Source organism: Prionailurus bengalensis, chromosome E1, assembly GCF_016509475.1.
Source record: "Prionailurus bengalensis isolate Pbe53 chromosome E1, Fcat_Pben_1.1_paternal_pri, whole genome shotgun sequence".
Classification (NCBI taxonomy): domain Eukaryota; kingdom Metazoa; phylum Chordata; class Mammalia; order Carnivora; family Felidae; genus Prionailurus; species Prionailurus bengalensis.
In genome coordinates this window covers 58,614,836-58,631,515 of record NC_057347.1, presented here as the reverse complement: position 1 = coordinate 58,631,515, position 16,680 = coordinate 58,614,836, and the positions used below count along the sequence as shown (strand labels likewise).

The window sequence follows — 16,680 nt, the reverse complement described above, 5'->3', positions numbered from 1 at the left end:
GCCTCAGCCCCAGGCAAGAGGGTTGCTTCTACTTGTTTTTTTTCAAACCATTCCACTTTAGGGACATCTTGATAAGAAAAAGGCTTCTCTCTATCAAACTCAACACCCAAAAAACAAATACTCCAGTGAAGAAATGGGCAAAAGACATGAACAGACACTTCTCCAAAGAAGACATCCAGATGGCCAACCGACACATGAAAAAATGCTCAACATCACTCATCATCAGGGAAATACAAATCAAAACCACAATGAGATACCACCTCACACCTGTCAGAATGGCTAACCTTAACAACTCCGGCAACAACAGATGTTGGCGAGGATGCGGAGAGAGAGGATCTCTTTTGCACTGCTGGTGGGAATGCAAACTGGTGCAGCCACTCTGGGAAACAGTATGGAGGTTCCTCAAAAAACTAAAAATAGAACTACCCTACGACCCAGCAATTGCACTACTAGGCATTTATCCACGGGATACAGGTGTGCTGTTTCGAAGGGACACAGGCACCCCCATGTTTATAGCAGCCTTATCGACAATAGCCAAAGTATGGAAAGAGCCCAAATGTCCATCGATGGATGAATGGATAAAGAAGGCGTGGTGTATATACAGTGGAATATTACTCCGGCAATCAAAAAGAATGAAATCTGGCCATTTGCAACTATGTGGATGGAACTAGAGGGTATTATACTAAGTGAAATTAGTCAGAGAAAGACAAATATCATATGACTTCACTCATATGAGGACTTTAAGATACAAAACAGATGAACATAAGGGAAGGGAAGCAAAAATAATATAAAAACAGGGAGGGGGACAAAACAGAAGAGACTCTTAAATATGGAGAACAAACTGAGGGTTACTGGAGGGGTGGTGGGAGGGGGGAGGGGCTAAATGGGGGAGGGGCACTAAGGAATCTACTCCTGAAACCATGGTTGCACTACATGCTAACTAACTTGGATGTAAATTAAAAAATAAATTAATTTTTAAAAAAAGAAAAGAAAACGTCTTCTCTCGATAAAAGTGCCTGCCTCCGTTTTAGCTTTAAACGATACTCTTGCAATTATATTACTGTCGATGATAATTATTGCTGCTGCTGAACTGGTGGGTATTGGTAACAACAATGACCCCGCACAACACCCCGTGAGGAGGTGATAGGAGTCACTTCTGTTATCTGGCGGTGGGAGGGGGGGCGGGGGGGTCGGGAGGAAGCAGCCTCACAGAAGCTAAAGACCTTGCCTCAAGTTCCCACAGTCGGCCAAGGGCAGGTGCAGACTTGGGACGCCTCAACCCCCAGCTCGTGCTCTTTCTAATACTTCCTCAGATGATGCCGATTCTAGAAACCACCCCCGAGGTGTCCAGAACCGTAATGACAATAATGGGGGCCCAGAGTCAAAAGCCCACCTCTGCGGTGTCCAGAAAAGGCTTCTCCCCCTGAGAATTCAACGAGGCATCCAGAGGCCGATGCACTTGGCAGCTCCCTCCCCGCAATTCCTCTTCTTTCTAAAGACTGAGCACCAGCTGGGAGGAAGGAAAATCGGGCTCCCTCTCAGGTTTGTCTCTGCCCTTCTGGCTGATCACATTTGGAAACTGTTTCCCTGCGCGTTTTCTAGAAACCAGACCCACGGACGCACACTGAGTTTACAGCTCACATCACCAAGTGGCCCACACTTCCCATCTTCTGGACATCTTACGAGGTGGAGACACTTGCTCTTCTGAGTTTAATTAGTGGGCATCAAACCATGTTATTCTCCAAAGCTATTAGCTCTCTAGGGGTCATCAGGTGGGGCAGGATCTTTGCTTTGTGGTTCAGAACAGTGGCTTTGGATCGAGAGCAACCATCACAGCTGTGCGACTCTGGGCAGGGAAGTCTGTCCGCCCGTTCCCTCATCTGTACAGTAATCATAGTTCCTGCCCCACAGGGTTGTTGTCAGATTCACTGAGACAGCAACGTCAAGGGTGTAGGCGCGTCCAGCCCAGAGTCGAAGATAGAGGAATGTAACCCTGCTCCTTGCTTTCCTTCCAGAACAACTCAAACCTGAAGCCAGCAGGTGGGGCTGGCCTAATGTGGGGCGAGGAGGGCTGGTTCCAGAGACCGTCCCTGTGGGGGGTCATCACCGCACAGGTGACAGGCCTGGGCCTGGAGACAAGAGTCCCCACAGACGATGGCCTGGCACAGAGTCAGAGCCCAAACATCCTGGGGCCCGCCTGGGCGGGGTTGGCCCCACAGTGACGAGGGTGACTGGGGCGTCCCAGTGTGGGGTGTCGCAGTTCAGGTGGGGTGAGAAGGGTCCACTGGAGGGTGGAGAAATGCAGTGAGGGTTACACCTGGGGGGCTGATCAAATTAATAACTACATCAAGGAGAATGGAGGCTCGGCTTCCCATTGTTGGAAAAAGGACATGGGAATATGGAAAGGGAGGACATCAAGAGGAACCCACTCAGGGGTGAGTGGTGTTAGAGAAAGGTTGGTGTGAGGTTGGTGTGTGTGTGTGTGTGTGTGTGTGTGTGTGTGGTGTGCATGTGTGGTGTGTATGAGACTGAGAGATCCTGGGGACAGTGACATCCCAGTCAATGAGATTACCTGGCACCTGAATCTTGACTTCTAAATCCTGTTTTCCATGAAAAGAAACCAGGCTCCTGGAGAAATGTCTGATTCTAGGGCCAGGCAGTTCTGTGCCAGAGAATGAGAAAGTTCTCCAAGGATGACGGCGGTTAAAAAAAAGCATGATGTGGGTACGTCAGAAGGACACAAAGACCAACTTAAATGGGCTCTCATAGGCCAAATTGGGGACAATTTCTATTCAGTGTTGTACTGGAAGTTCTGGCCAGTGTTAAGAAGGCAAGAAAAAGATATGAAGGGCATCTAGATTTGAAAGGAAGAAATTAAAGTGCTTTTATTCACAAACAACATGATCATCCTTATGAAGCATTGTATGGATTCTACAAAAACAAAAAAGCTACTAGAACTAACAAGGGTGTTGGGGGCGCCTGGGTGGCTCAGTCGGTTAAGTGACAAACTCTCACTTTTGGCTCAGGTCATGATCTCACGGTTTGTGGGTCGGAGCCCCGCATCGGTCTGTCTCTGTGCTGGCAGAGCAGAGCCTGCTTGGGATTCTCTCTCTCCCCCTCTCTCTCTGCCCCTCACTAGCAGGGTGTTTAGCAATGTGGCTGGATATAAGATCAATATACAAAAATCAGTTGTGTTTCTATATACAATATAGCAACAAACAATTGGAAGACATTTAAAATACCATCAAAAAATCCAAAATAGTGAGGGATAAATCTGATAAAAGATGGACCTGTACACACTGCTGGGAGAAATATGAACTCTTAGAAATATGGTGGTAATCTGTTGTGATTTTTTTTCTTCATTTGAAATACTCACTTTCCTATCTTAAACAAAAAGAGCACCTTCCCACACAATTTTTCTTTTCTTTTCTTTTTATTTAATTAATTTATTTTGAGAGACAGAGAGAGTGAGCAGGGGAGGGACAGAGAGAGAGGGAGAGAGAGAACCCCAAGCAGGCTCCACACTGTCAGTTTGAAGCCCAACGTGGGGCTTGAACTCACTAGCCGTGAGATCATGACCCGAGCTGAAACTAAGAGTTGGACACTTAACTGAGCCACCCAGGTGCCCCCACACCCAATTTTTCTTACATGCAAAGGGGTAAACGGTAACTTTGCAGTGGAGAAGAATGGCACTTTTTCATCAAGGGATCCACACCAACATCATTGGTAATGGGACAAACTATGACTGTGTGCCACCTGTTAGGACACAAGGAGGACACAGAGTCCATCTGTGAACCCTTTCCATTGGATCATAACCCAGATTGCATCAAGAGGAAAACCAGGAATATCCAAACTGAGGGACATTTTAAAAGTGGCTGGCTGGTAGTCTTTAAAAGTGTCAAGGCCATTAAAGTCAAGGAAAGATTAAGTCCTGACAGAAGGGACAGCTAAAAGCCACATGTGATTTGAAAGGCACTTCTGTTATAAAAGACATCATTTGGACACTTGGTGAATGAGGCCTGAGGATTATCTGGTAATGTGATGAAATTTCCTGATTTTGATAGTTATATTTTGGTTGTTCGTGGGAGGCACGCACAGAAGCACTTGGAGGCAATGGGGCATCAGATCGTCAACTTACTCTCCGAGGTTAAAAAAATAAAAAGTTCTTCTAATAATACTTCAATTTTCCTTTTTTCTGTCTTTTTTTTTTTTTTGTTTTTTAAGCAGCTCAATGCCTAGTGTGGAGCCCGACATGGGGCTTGAACTCCTGACTCTGAGGTCAAGACTTGAGCTGAGATCAAGAGTCGGACGCCTAACTGACTGAGCCACCCAGATGCCCCCATGATTCAATTTTTCTATAATCCCATGCTTGTTCAAAAATTTAAAAAAGAGGGGCGCCTGGGTGGTTCAGTCGGTTAAGGGGCCGACTTCGGCTCAGGTCATGATCTCACGGTTCGTGGGTTCGAGCCCTGCGTCAGGCTCTGTGCCGACAGCTCAGAGCCTGGAGCCTGCTTTAGATTCGGTCTCTCCCTCTTCCACGGCCCTTCCCCCCTTGTGCTCTCTCTCTCCCTCTCTTTCTCTCTCTCTCAAAGATAATCATTAACAAATCAGGAGACTATAGATGCTGGAGAGGATGTGGAGAAACGGGAACCCTCTTGCACTGTTGGTGGGAATGCAAACTGGTGCAGCCACTGTGGAAAACAGTGTGGAGGTTCCTCAAAAAATTAAAAATAGATCTACCCTATGACCCGCCAATAGCACTGCTAGGAATTTACCCAAGGGATACAGGAGTGCTGATGCATAGGGGCACTTGTACCCCAATGTATAATTATAGCAGCACTTTCAACAATAGCCAAAGTATGGAAAGAGCCTAAATGTCCATCAACTGATGAATGGATAAAGAAATTGTGGTTTATATACACAATGGAATACTACGTGGCAATGAGAAAGAATGAAGTATGGCCTTTTGTTGCAACGTGGATAGAACTGGAATTGTTATGCTAAGTGAAATAAGCCATACGGAGAAAGACAGATACCATATGTTTCCACTCTTAAGTGGATCCTGAGAAACTTAACAGAAGACCATGGGGGAGGGGAAGGAAAAAAAAAGTTGGAGAGGGAGGGAGCCAAACCATAAGAGACTCTTAAAAACTGAGAACAAACTGAGGGTTGATGGGAGGTAGGAGGGAGGGGAAAGTGGACGATGGGCATTGAGGAGGGCACCTGTTGGGATGAGCACTGGGTGTTGTATGGAAACCAATTTGACAATAAATTTCATATTAAAACAATAAAAAGAAATAAAGAGAAGAAAAGAAAATTAAAAGACAGTAACTATTGTCATTATAATCATTATGATCTAGAATTGCCCTGTCCAATATGGTAGCCACTAGCAACAAGTGGTTATATAATTTTAATTAGAATCCTAATTAAAAATTCAGTCCCTCCATCTCTGAAGCCACATGTGACTGATGGCAACCATGTTGGACAGCAAAGATAAGGAGCATTTCTATTATCATGAAAAGTTTCACTGGACAGTGCCGTTCGGGAGACCAGAATCCTGGATGCCCTTACGTGAAATGTTCCCAACCTAGGGTTGGCAAACACCAAAGAAAGGTCCAGAAACTCTTGGCATTCAACAGCGGGTCCTAAGACCTCAGTTTGCTAAGAAATTTCTAACAGGAATTGCGATGTGTTTTTATAACGTGCCCCGAGTTCTTCACCCAGGGTGACAGACCACAGAGGCAATAAAACACTTTCATAAAACAGACCTCAGGGCCACTCACCAGCGTGCTAGTCTGGGGTCCAGAAGCATCCTGGCCTATTTCCTCGGATAAGCCCAAGGCTTGCAGGGATGGCTGCGCGGAGGTGTCCCCTGGTTCTCCGGATTCTGACGGACCGGGGGCTCCTCTGTCTTCGGGAACAGCTTCCCCGCCCACATGTTCGTACAGGTTTGTGGGGCCCGCTTCCTCTCTGGGCATCTCCGCAGGACTTTTGTATAAAGAAGCCAGATCCGTAGAACTGACTTTCCCTTTGGGTGATGTGCCTTCCATATCGGATTCGAACTCTCCTTCAGATTCAAATTCCTCTTCTGTCTCCCCTTCTTCAACACTTTCGACTTCTCCCTCAATCTCGGTTTCTCCTTCAGTTGTGACTCTCTCATCGTCTTCAGAAAGCTTTGCGGCATCGACAGCCTCGTCATCCTTCTGGTCGCTGCTCCTCTCTGTTGGTGGGATCTATAGATGCGTGGCAGGGGGGAAAAATCAGGAAACACAGTATAAGGCGCCCTGTGAAGTTTTACTCTTCATTGTGTAATTATGCGGACGGGAAAATCGCATCTGTACACGTCTGAGTGTCACTGAGAGAATACGCTCCACGCTTCATCTGTTCCCTCCAGTGTTTGTGATTTTTGCGTCCTTTGCTATAGAAAGCGAATTCCGAAAACCTCAGGGTGATCTGAGTAGGAGACGGGGGTGGGGGGCATCCTGACTAGCCACCAACACTCAAGAATGGGAAGGAAGGAAAACAAGTTTCTCTGCGATGGGATTGAGTCTGTTCTAGTGCAAGGTACAAGATCACTGTACGGTCTTCTCGAACAGCTCTTAACTCTTTAATGCCGTGACTACAAGCCCAGCACACACAGCCCACCCCACAGGGAACCTTACCCTGTCGCCTTCAACACTCTGGTCCCCGCCTTCATTATTCTGGTCCTTCTCTCCTTCAGCAGTTGATTCGCCTTCTGGCTCAGACCTGGGTGCAGATATACAGTCTAAGTTTCCAATAACAGCGTTCTTTTTCTTAGCATCTATGACCTCCCAGTGTCTGTATATATTCTTATTTACTTGTTCATTATCTGCCTTCCCTCTAGGCTGTTGGCCATGACTTTGTTATGTTTGTCACCAACCCCAGCACTAGATCATACCTGTTACATGGAGGGAGGGAGTGCCACAAAAGAGTCGCTGTACGAATGAATGAAAAATAATTACGGAAACGTCAAAGGAACAGCGTAAGTAGATTACAACAGAAAAGTCACCCTGAATATATATGTGTGTGTGTGTGTGTGTGTGTGTGTGTGTGTGTGTGTCTGGGACAAAACTGGGGAAAAGAAATACAAAATAAAAGAATGTTGCACAGAAGGGACAAATTCAGAGACCCTTGGTTAGTTTCTCCATGATTTCCATAGTACAAGAATGTCATGACTTACATTCTTTTTTTTTTTAATATTTATTTGGGGGGAGAGCACAAAGGGAGAGGGGCAGAGAGAGGGGGACAGAGGATCTGAACTTCAGCAGGCTCTGCACCGACAGCAGTGAGCCTGATGTGGGGCTGGAACCCACGAAACCACAGGATCCGAGCTGAAGTCAGATGCTCAACTCACGGAGCCACCCAGGTGCCCTATCATTTACATTCCTAAAATTACGTCTTCTAATGAAAAATACAAGCTTTTTTTTTTTTAATTTTTTTTTTCAACGTTTATTTATTTTTGGGACAGAGAGAGACAGAGCATGAACGGGGGAGGGGCAGAGAGAGAGGGAGACACAGAATCGGAAACAGGCTCCAGGCTCCGAGCCATCAGCCCAGAGCCCCACGCGGGGCTCGAACTCCCAGACCGCGAGATCGTGACCCGGCTGAAGTCGGACGCTTAACCGACTGCGCCACCCAGGCGCCCCTACAAGCTTATTTTTTTTAAAAAGTCAGACTAACCCAGAAGTGTGTGACACAGTGAAAATGCTCTGTGACTCTCCCTCCCCTTCTCAAGAGAACCACTAGTAATAGAAGAGATTTAAGGGTATATTCTTTCTTTTTTTTTTTTTAATTTTTTTTTCAACGTTTATTTATTTTTTGGGGACAGAGAGAGACAGAGCATGAATGGGGGAGGGGCAGAGAGAGAGGGAGACACAGAATCGGAAACAGGCTCCAGGCTCTGAGCCATCAGCCCAGAGTCCGACGCGGGGCTCGAACTCACGGGCGGCTCGAACTCACGGGCGGCTCGAACTCACGGGCCGCGAGATCGTGACCTGGCTGAAGTCGGACGCTTAACCGACTGCGCCACCCAGGCGCCCCAAGGGTATATTCTTTCAAATACTTTTCTATGCATTTAATCGCGCGCGCGCGCGCGCGCGCGCGCGCGCGCGCACACACACACACACACACACACAAACACACACACTTAGAGATCACACTCTACATACTGTTTTCCATTTAGTCTTCATTTTCTGTAACTTGGAAATCTTTCCATATCAGTACATATAGATCAACTTTTTTTTTAATGAAACACTACAGAAGCATCAAAAGTAAAAGGTCAAATTCTTTAAAATAGTTTCTGTCCTTTTAAATAAAGCTCGAGAGCACAGAGGCTGGTGGCAGGTTCTTTACCTGGCTACTGTCTACCTGTGTGTGGAGGACGGTCACCCAGGGGCTTCCAGGCCACAGGGACCCTGACCCTTCCCCTCCCGCACCCCCTCCCCCCGCACCCCCCCCCCCCCGCCCCGGGCCTGGCGAGGGGGAGGGGTCCGCCCTTCCAGGACGGAGGGGCGGGGCGGCCCAGGCCCACAGAGACCCCCAATCCCAGGCCTCTCAGCAGGCACAGCCAAGCATAGTGTTGCCATGGTTACTGCGGGGCTAGCAAGTACGGGGGTTCAGGGAGCGGAGCGGCCAGAGCGAGGGGGACGCTGACAAAGGGACTGGAGAAGGGAAGGGGCGCGGAGGCTTGGAGGTGGCGGGGTTGGGGGGGAGGCGGGAAAGCCCAACGGAGCGGGGATGGGAGGGGCGCAGGTGCGGGGAAGGGGGCGTGAGGGGAAGGGACGCCCCGGAGGCTACGCCAAGGGGGAGGCGTGGGGGCGCTGCGAGACCCGCGACCCTGGCCCCGCTTACCCGCCGGCCGGGCCACAGGGCTCCGCCATCTCCCGTTGCTAGGCGACGCCGTCAACATCCGGCGGGCGGGGACCACGCGCGGGGCTGGCGCTGGCTGCGCGGCGGCGCGGCCTTTGTGCCACCGAAGCGCGCTAGAGGCGCACAGCACCGAAATACGTGCACACACACACTCACACACACATGGTTTGTCCGTCTCTGAGTCCGAGCTCTGTCCCGCCCGGCTCGGGTTCTGTAAAGCGACCGCCGTGTCTACGAGCGTCCAGCCAGGCAACTCCGCTGCCCCGGGCACCGGCGACCGCCAAGCGCCCCGAAAGTGGCAGGCGGAGGTGGGGGCTCGAGGGGCTCCGGAGCAGGCTTCTCCGTGGTGGTGGTGGGGGGGGGCCGGGGACCCCAGCCTAGTGTCCACCCATCCATCCCCATAACTGGGGGGGAGGGTCGGCGTCCCCTCCGCGGAGGTGCCGCGAAGACTCCTCCGCGGAGGACGGAGGCTCGGTGGCACTTTGGTGGGTGATGATCCCTTCCTACCCCAAAATAGGAAAACTGTAAACGGAGAGGGCGAGCGCGCACGTGGAGCGTCCCAGGGGTCCTGCCTTCACTCCGCGTGGGGGACTCGGAGCTGCTGTCTGGGGCAGAGTCCCCGGGACCGGAATTGGGGAGGCCTGGCGCAGGGGACTTGAGTCTCGAGGGCGAAAGGCGACGGGGGAAGGGCCGGGTCGGACCAAGGGGTTGCGGGGTGGGGGGTGGGGGATCGGCCGGGAGCCGGGTTGGGCCCGGGGCTGGGCTGGGATCCCGGCTGGGCCGGGGTCGGGGTGGGGGAGCGGGCAGGTGGGGTCCGGGTTGGGGTCTGAGTCGGGCCGGGTTGGGCCGGGCTTGGGTCCAGGTTCGGTTTGAGGTCCCTGCTGGATCCGGGGCCGGGTTAGGCCCGAGGCCGGGTTGGGGTCCGTGTTGGGGTCTCGGTTGGGCGGGGGGCCGGGTTAGGGGCCGGGGCGGGCGGGATTGGGCCGGGGGCGGGCCGGGGGCCGGGCCTCGCCGCGCGTCCCCGCCCCGCCGCGCCTCACTGGCGGCGGCGACGGCGGCGGCGGCGGCGGCGGCGGCTCCGGGAGCCGGTGCGACTCCGGCCCGCGTTGCGGGACCCGGGTGGGTATCGGGCCCGGGCGGGGGCCGCGGGGGCGGGGCGCAAGGGTCCCCGCGGGGGACCGGGCGGCGCCCCCTTGGCGGGGACGGGGTGGGAGCGCGCGCGGGGCGCTGGGCCTGCAGCGGCGGGGCCCGGGAGGGGCCGGGGTCCGGCCGCAGCCCCAAGAGGAGCGGGGCCCGGGCAGAAGCGGGGCGGCGTGGAGGCACCCCGGGACCACGCGGGGGCCCCTTGGGGACCCCCTCCGCGGCGGGCGCTGGCGCCCCGGGCTGGGAGTGGACCTAATTCGGGGAGACTCCGTCCCCGCCTGTCTGGAGCCGGCGGACCCGGGAACTTGCGGTCTTTGTCTGGCTGGATCGTCGGAGCACGCGAACGAGAACTTGTAGGGGGCCGCCGTTTGTACACACAGCCCCCCGAAGTGTGCTTTCCAGCCCAACAGCGCGCGCGCTCTCAGCGTTGCTGGGCCTTAGGGTCGGGTGGTCTGGCTGGGAGCACCGCATGTCAGGAAACTCACTTCCTTTAGGCCTGGGCGCTTTCCCCCTCGTTCTTTACTTAAAAAAGAGAAAGAAAAAAAATAGGCAATTTAGGGTTGCTAAATATACCCCAAGGAGCCAGAAGCCAGTGAATCTTGAAATCTCTGTTGTACCCACAGTCGGAATTTGGTGTTATACGTTGGCCACAGTCTAGTTCAGGTTCTGTTCGGAGATAGAAAAGACATAATATGTTCTCTTTCCCCACCGTGAAGTTTGCTCTGCTGCCGCACCAAGTTCACATGAGGGGGGGAGAGAGAGAGGCTGAGAAGAGAAGCGAGGCTGCTACCCCCCACCCCCCCCCTACCCCCTGCACTGGTCTTGTGGACACTTCTTCACGGCCTGAAGGCCCCAGTTCTTGTATCGGGGAAGTGAGAAATGGTTCTCGAAAATGGCCATGTGCTGGGGTGCCTGGGGGGCTCAGTCGGTGGGGCCTCCAACTTCGGCTCAGGTCATGATCTCGCCGCTCGTGAGTTCCAGGCCCGCGTCAGGCTCTGTGCTGACAGCTCGGAGCCTGGAGCCTGCTTCGGATTCTGTGTCTCCCTCTCTCTCTGCCCCAACCCACTCTCATTCTGTCTCTGTCTCTCTCAAAAATAAATACACATTAAAAGAAAAAAAAAGATTAAAAAAAAAAGAAATTCCTCGTTAGAGGGGCGCTGGGTGGCTCAGGTCATGATCTCGCGGTTTGTGAGTTCGAGCCCCGCGTCAGGCTCTGGGCTGACCGCTCGGAGCCTGGAGCCTGCTTTGGATTCCGTGTCTCCCTCTCTCTGCCCCTCCCCTGCTTGCGCTCTGTCTCTCTCTCTCTCTCAAGAATAAATAAACATTAAAAAAAAAAAAGAAATTCCTCATTAGGAATATTAACATTAACTGATTAGTGACTATTGAATGCTTTTAAGAACCATGAAAACTTGCAAAGTAGGGATTGCCTTGTAGTAGTAACTGAGGGGTTCAAGAACAGCTGCCCATTGTTGGTACTGGGAGGCAAGTTGTACGCTAAATGAGGTCATTATGTTTTCTGTGGCACGTGTTGGCTTGTGGAGTGTTTATGGCGAGCAGCGGCTCAGAATATGGCTACAGAAAGTTCTTAACAACGCTCCAGCGTTGATGGTTGCCGTGTACATCATTTCTGATTATTATGCATGACGTCACGTAGCCCTAAAAACAAACCCATAAAGTCAGGACTGAGGTTGCCCCATTTTACAGATGGGGACCCTGAGCCTCAGAGAATAAATTCCCCCAAGTTCACGCACCTAGGGCCGGCAGAACTGGAGGCCTCCGGCCCGGGGCCCTCCAGCCCCAGAAACGATTATGCACAACACTGCCTCCCACCTTGCAACTGTCCCCTGCCGGTCACATGCACACCCTCTTCCTGACCCCTCTTTTTGCAGACAATGTGGTTCACTCTGCCTAGTGATTCATAAACATGCAGTGGAGGGGGGACTGATCCCACGTCACCACCGGCTGCTAATATCAGTCCACCTTCATCCGGAAGGAGCCCCCCAGGGCTCGTGTACCGGCATTTGAGAAGACGGCCATCGGGTTTGCAGAAACGACCTGTGGAGTGGGCAGTGGTTGAAAACGTGGCCTCCGAAGCTGACTGCTGGGTTCAAATACGACCCTGGTGCCGAGCACTGACGTAGTTCCTTAATTTCCCCATCTGTACCATGCAGATAACACTGGCTTCCTCAAAAGCCTGCCGCAATGATCATCTAAAGCACTTAGTGCCTGGGGTGCCTGGGTGGCTCGGTCGGTAGCTTGAGCGTGCCAAGTGCCTGTTACTATTTTTTTTTTTTTAATTTTATGAATGACCATCATTTGGGTTTTTCACATTTAGCAAATTGGTAAAAACATTTTGATTTTGTGTTTTCGTTCGTTGTGTGTGCGGTCCCCCAGGCGGGGAGCTGCTCCGTGCAGGAGCGGAACTCCTCATTTAGGTATATTTCCACTCTTATCTTTGTCACTCGGCAGGGCGCCGGGTCCCTGCAGGCTGTTCCAGGGACCCGGGGCGGCCGGGTTGTCTGGCAACACAAATCTCAAGTAGAGGTTTTACCGTGTCCGCCTCCCCCGACACACAGCTGAGGGACCCGGAGTTTTTCCCAGGCCTGAATCCTCTTTTGTAAGAGTAGCCACTTCGTTTCATTCGGTGTCACGGTGTGGGGAGGATGGGCTCACAGCTTGACTGTGAAACCAGCTAGAAGCAGCAGAGGCCGGGGTGGGGTTTATTGATGTACGTTGTATTGTACATCATTGTAGTGTGTGCACGATACGGAAGAACGTTGACCTGACAATGTACAGAAAGGAAAGCAGGGGTCTCGGGGAAACGGTCCAGGAAATCTCTGTCCTTCCCCTGTAGTGTGGTTGTTTTGGGTCCCTTGGCACTGGCTCTTACGTGTCTCATAAACCCGCTCTGATGAGCTGTCTGGTGATACCCGATCTGAAGCGTGGCTTTTACTCTGTCTTCTGAACGAACGTAGCCGTCCTCAGAGAGGACCAGGGTCAAGCCACTTGTAGACTAAGCGCGACGTCCCCGCGGTGGCCAGCTCCAGTCGTATGGGGCGGAATGGAAAGAACTCAAAGCTCACGTGCGGGCAGAACGGCTCTCCCTTCTCTCGCGGAGCCTTGGGCGGCGAGTCTGTCCAGGTGTTTGAAGTTGACGAGTAGGTGACGAGCCCCCCGTAGGGACCCACCTGACTGCAGTGTGGCACAGCCGTCCCCGTGGTCTTTCTGGACCGGCCACCGCAGAAACCGACGAAAGCGGGGCGCGCCCCGAGCCTGTGTCCGCGCTGGCTTGCACGCTTTGGTTTCTGTGCCGGCGTTCCACACCGAGTGACCCTGAACTCAACGGTCTGATAAACTGGTCATGACACGCGCTGGCTTTCTGAAATTGGGGCAAAGGGCATCCCTAACAGGTGTCATTTTACACTCTTTCGCTTTTTAGTTTCTGTAACTAGAATGCTTTCCCCAAGCAAGATCAATTGCTCCTTTTCAGGGATGTTGTCAATACAGCCCCCGCCCCGCCCCCCCCCCCCCCCGATTTGCTTTTTTGTCTTGTGGGGTATTAGCTTTTCCTTTGCCACGGACAGAGAACCTCTGTGCGTTCCGGTTTACAGGAATGTAGAGGTCAGGTGCACTAACCCACTGTTGGGCCGGGTGTTGCCTTCCGGGCTGGATTTGCACCTTTCCTTGCATTTTGGGTTCAGGCCTTCCTTGTTCCTCAATCCTGGTTCATCCTTAAGGTCAGTTCCACCCCCCAGGCCCTACTTCCTTAGCTTTTTGGGGGGAAAATTGTGTTTTGGTATTTGTTGTCAAGCAGATGGTCTCTCTCTCGAGAGGCAGAAGCCATGGGGTTTTCCAGGGAGTCGGTGATAATCGAAGTGACAGCTGGAGAGCCAAAGGAGGAAAGTCACAGCTAAGCTGACCACCACCTCCCCCCTTACCTCGTTTCTGTGACCGTCTTGTCCAGTCCTTTCCCGTATGGCCGTGGGTCCGAGCCTCCAGCACTGGGGCTTATGCCCTAAACTGGGTTCTTTCCCTTGAGGTACAAGTTGATCGTCTTGTACGCAGAGGTCTTGCCCACAGCCACCCTATCTTGGGGTCACAGTCTTTTCCGTGGGAATCCTGAATGTGGCCTATATGCGGCGAATACATTTGTCTCTACAACAATCCCATAACTTGGAGGGAAGTCGACAGAGAGGAGGGGCTATGTCAGCCCGCAGGAGTCTTTTTCTTTGTTTGTGTGTTTGTTGATTTTTGAGAGAGTGAGGGGGGGGAGGAGCAAAGAGAGAGAGAGATACAGAATCCGAAGCAGGCTCCAGGCTTTGGGCTGTCAGCACAGGGCCTGACATGGGGCTTGAACCCACCAACTGTGAGATCATGACCTGAGCCGAAGTCGGACGCCCAACCGACTGAGCCACCCGGGCGCCCCATCGGCCCGCAGGAGTCTTGTCTGGACAACGAGACTGGAAGACGACCCATCTTCCCCCAAAACCGTGTGCCCCAAGGACTGGGTTCCGGAGCCCATCTACCTGCAGGACTGACGTCGTCGCCCTTTGAACCGCAAAGCTGGGGCTTCCCCAAAAGACAGTGGTGCAGGCAGCTGGTTCTGGGAAGCGAGAGGCAGGTGGGGCCTCATTTGAGGTGTGTTAGCAGCAGATGCTGTGGGGGGGGGGGAGGGAACGATCCTTGTTGTCGTGTGTCTGGCTCGTGTTTAAATAGCATCGCCTTTTCCCCGGCTCCGTGTTGATCCGGCTTTGAGGGCAAAGCGGAGGAACCTGTTTCTGCTGGCCACATGGCAGGTGACCGGGGCTCAGGGCGTTTGGCTCCTGAGCAGTCTGACAGTGACAAGGCCAAGGGAGTAATGAATCACCTGTGGGCTTCATCCCATGACATGTCCCCCATAAGTTTCTAGTGACCGCCCGCCTGCCTCCCCCTGCCGCGATGAGCGGCTGTCACAATGGGTCCGGGCTGTGAGCCTCAGGTCTTCGGGAACTGCCAGCTCCCGGAGCATTTGTCCTGCTGACAGCTGTATCCCAGCAGCTGACCCGGGGTGGCGAGCGACAGGCAGCACAGAGCAGTGAGCGGGAGGAGTCCCGCTCGGCCCTCTTCTAGTGGCTCCAGGCTGCCCCGTTTCTTTGGTCTTCCTAGGAAGGTTCCGGAAGAGACCTTCGCACCTTTGCTCCTATTTGTTTTTCCGTTTGGCGACTGATGGAGCCTTTTATGCCAGGACAGGAAAGCAGGGCTCTGGGCGGAGGAAGCTGCCAAGGGCAGGCACTGGTCTGTGAGTGTGCGACTTTCTCCCATGGGGACACGGGGCCCCAGGCCTTCCCCCCTCCTGCTGCTCGGCCTGGGTCCTCCTCATATCGCCTAACAGCTGGTCGTTCCGCGTGGGGATTTGACAGTCAGTGGGTGAGCTGGAAGCCAGCTCTTCACCGTGTCCTTGTGGTGGCACGGTCAGGAGCAGAATGGTCCCCCAAGATGTCCACGTCCGAATCCTGGGAACCTCTGACTGTGTTGGGTTGTGTGCAGTTAACTGCTCATCAGCTGCCCTTGCGATGGGGAGATTGTCCCGGATTATCCAGTGGGACCAGGGTCGTTGAAAGTGGAAGAAGGGGGCAGAGTCAGTTTCAGAGCCAAGCGACACGGGGAAGACTTGAACGGCCTCGGCCGGCTTTGGAGGCGGAGGAAGGGCCACCATCCAAGGGGCGCGGGTGGGTTCCAGGGGCTGGAAAAGGCCGGGAAACGGAGTCTCTGTCGGCTCCAGAAGGAGCGCAGCCCTGTCCGCACCTTGATTGAACCGGAGAGCCCAGGGTCGCACCTGGCCTCCAGAACTGGGAGCTAATGTATCCGTGTTGCTTTAAGCCTCTTCGTGTGCGGTGATTTGTTACAAAGGCCGTGGGGAACCAAGCGCCTGGGATGGAAGTGCTTTCTGAGGGAAGCAGGAGGGGTGATGATGGTGTCTTCTCTAAAGGGCGTCATTTCTTAACCTGCATTTTGCTCGTTTCTGGCTTTTTGGTGACTTTGCCTCTGTTTCTGTCCGGGAGCATTTTGCCTCAGGTATCAGTCACCGACTCATGGGGGACGAGTTTTGGGTAATGGATGTCTCCACTTTGCCCTGTAAACACTAGAGGAGAGCCACACACCAGCACTGAGCTACAGAAGCCTCAGCCGCCCAGGGCCAGGCAGGCAGGGCAGGAGATCCCAGGAGGTCGGGACAGGTGCTCCCAGGGGGGACAGGGCAGATGCTCCCGGGGGTCGGGGTAGGTGCTCCTGGGGTGTGGGTTAGATGCTCCCAGGGGTCAGGGGAGGTGCTCCCAGGGGACAGGGCAGGTGCTCCTGGGGGGTGGGATAGGTGCTCCCGGGGGTTGGGGTAGGTGCTCCTGGGGTGTGGGTTGGATGCTCCCAGGGGACAGGGCAGGTGCTCCTGGGGGATGGGATAGGTGCTCCTGGGGGTCGGGGTAGGTGCTCCTGGGGTGTGGGTTAGGTGCTCCCAGGGGTCAAGGCAAGTGCTCCCAGGGAACAGGGTAGGTGCTCCTGGGGGGTGGAATAGGTGCTCCCGGGGGTTGGGGTAGGTGCTCCTGGGGTGTGGGTTGGGTGCTCCCAGGGGTCAGGGCAAGTGCTCCCAGGGGACAGGGCAGGTGCTCCTGGGGG

At 53.4% G+C, this 16,680-nt stretch overlaps 2 protein-coding genes across 3 annotated transcripts in view; one reads left to right on the top strand and one right to left on the bottom strand.

Annotated features, from left to right (window-relative positions):
• CCDC40 (coiled-coil domain containing 40) overlaps positions 1-9,002 on the bottom strand; it is a 42,990-nt gene extending 33,988 nt beyond the window's left edge. Inside the window, exons 1-3 of the mRNA XM_043585752.1 lie at positions 8,872-9,002; positions 6,663-6,747; positions 5,784-6,233 (exon numbers count right to left, since the gene is read on the bottom strand). Of these exons, the coding sequence (XP_043441687.1) occupies positions 5,784-6,233; positions 6,663-6,747; positions 8,872-8,900 (564 nt within the window). The 5' untranslated portion in view covers positions 8,901-9,002. The remainder of the gene's footprint in view (positions 1-5,783; positions 6,234-6,662; positions 6,748-8,871) is intronic.
• A 908-nt stretch (positions 9,003-9,910) lies between these two features.
• Positions 9,911-16,680, top strand: part of TBC1D16 (TBC1 domain family member 16) — a 76,906-nt gene continuing 70,136 nt past the window's right edge. Inside the window, exon 1 of one of the 2 annotated variants that reach the window (XM_043585763.1) lies at positions 9,911-10,008. The gene's annotated coding sequence lies outside the window, so the exon portion shown is untranslated. The remainder of the gene's footprint in view (positions 10,009-16,680) is intronic. The other variant, XM_043585762.1, reaches the window with a different exon arrangement.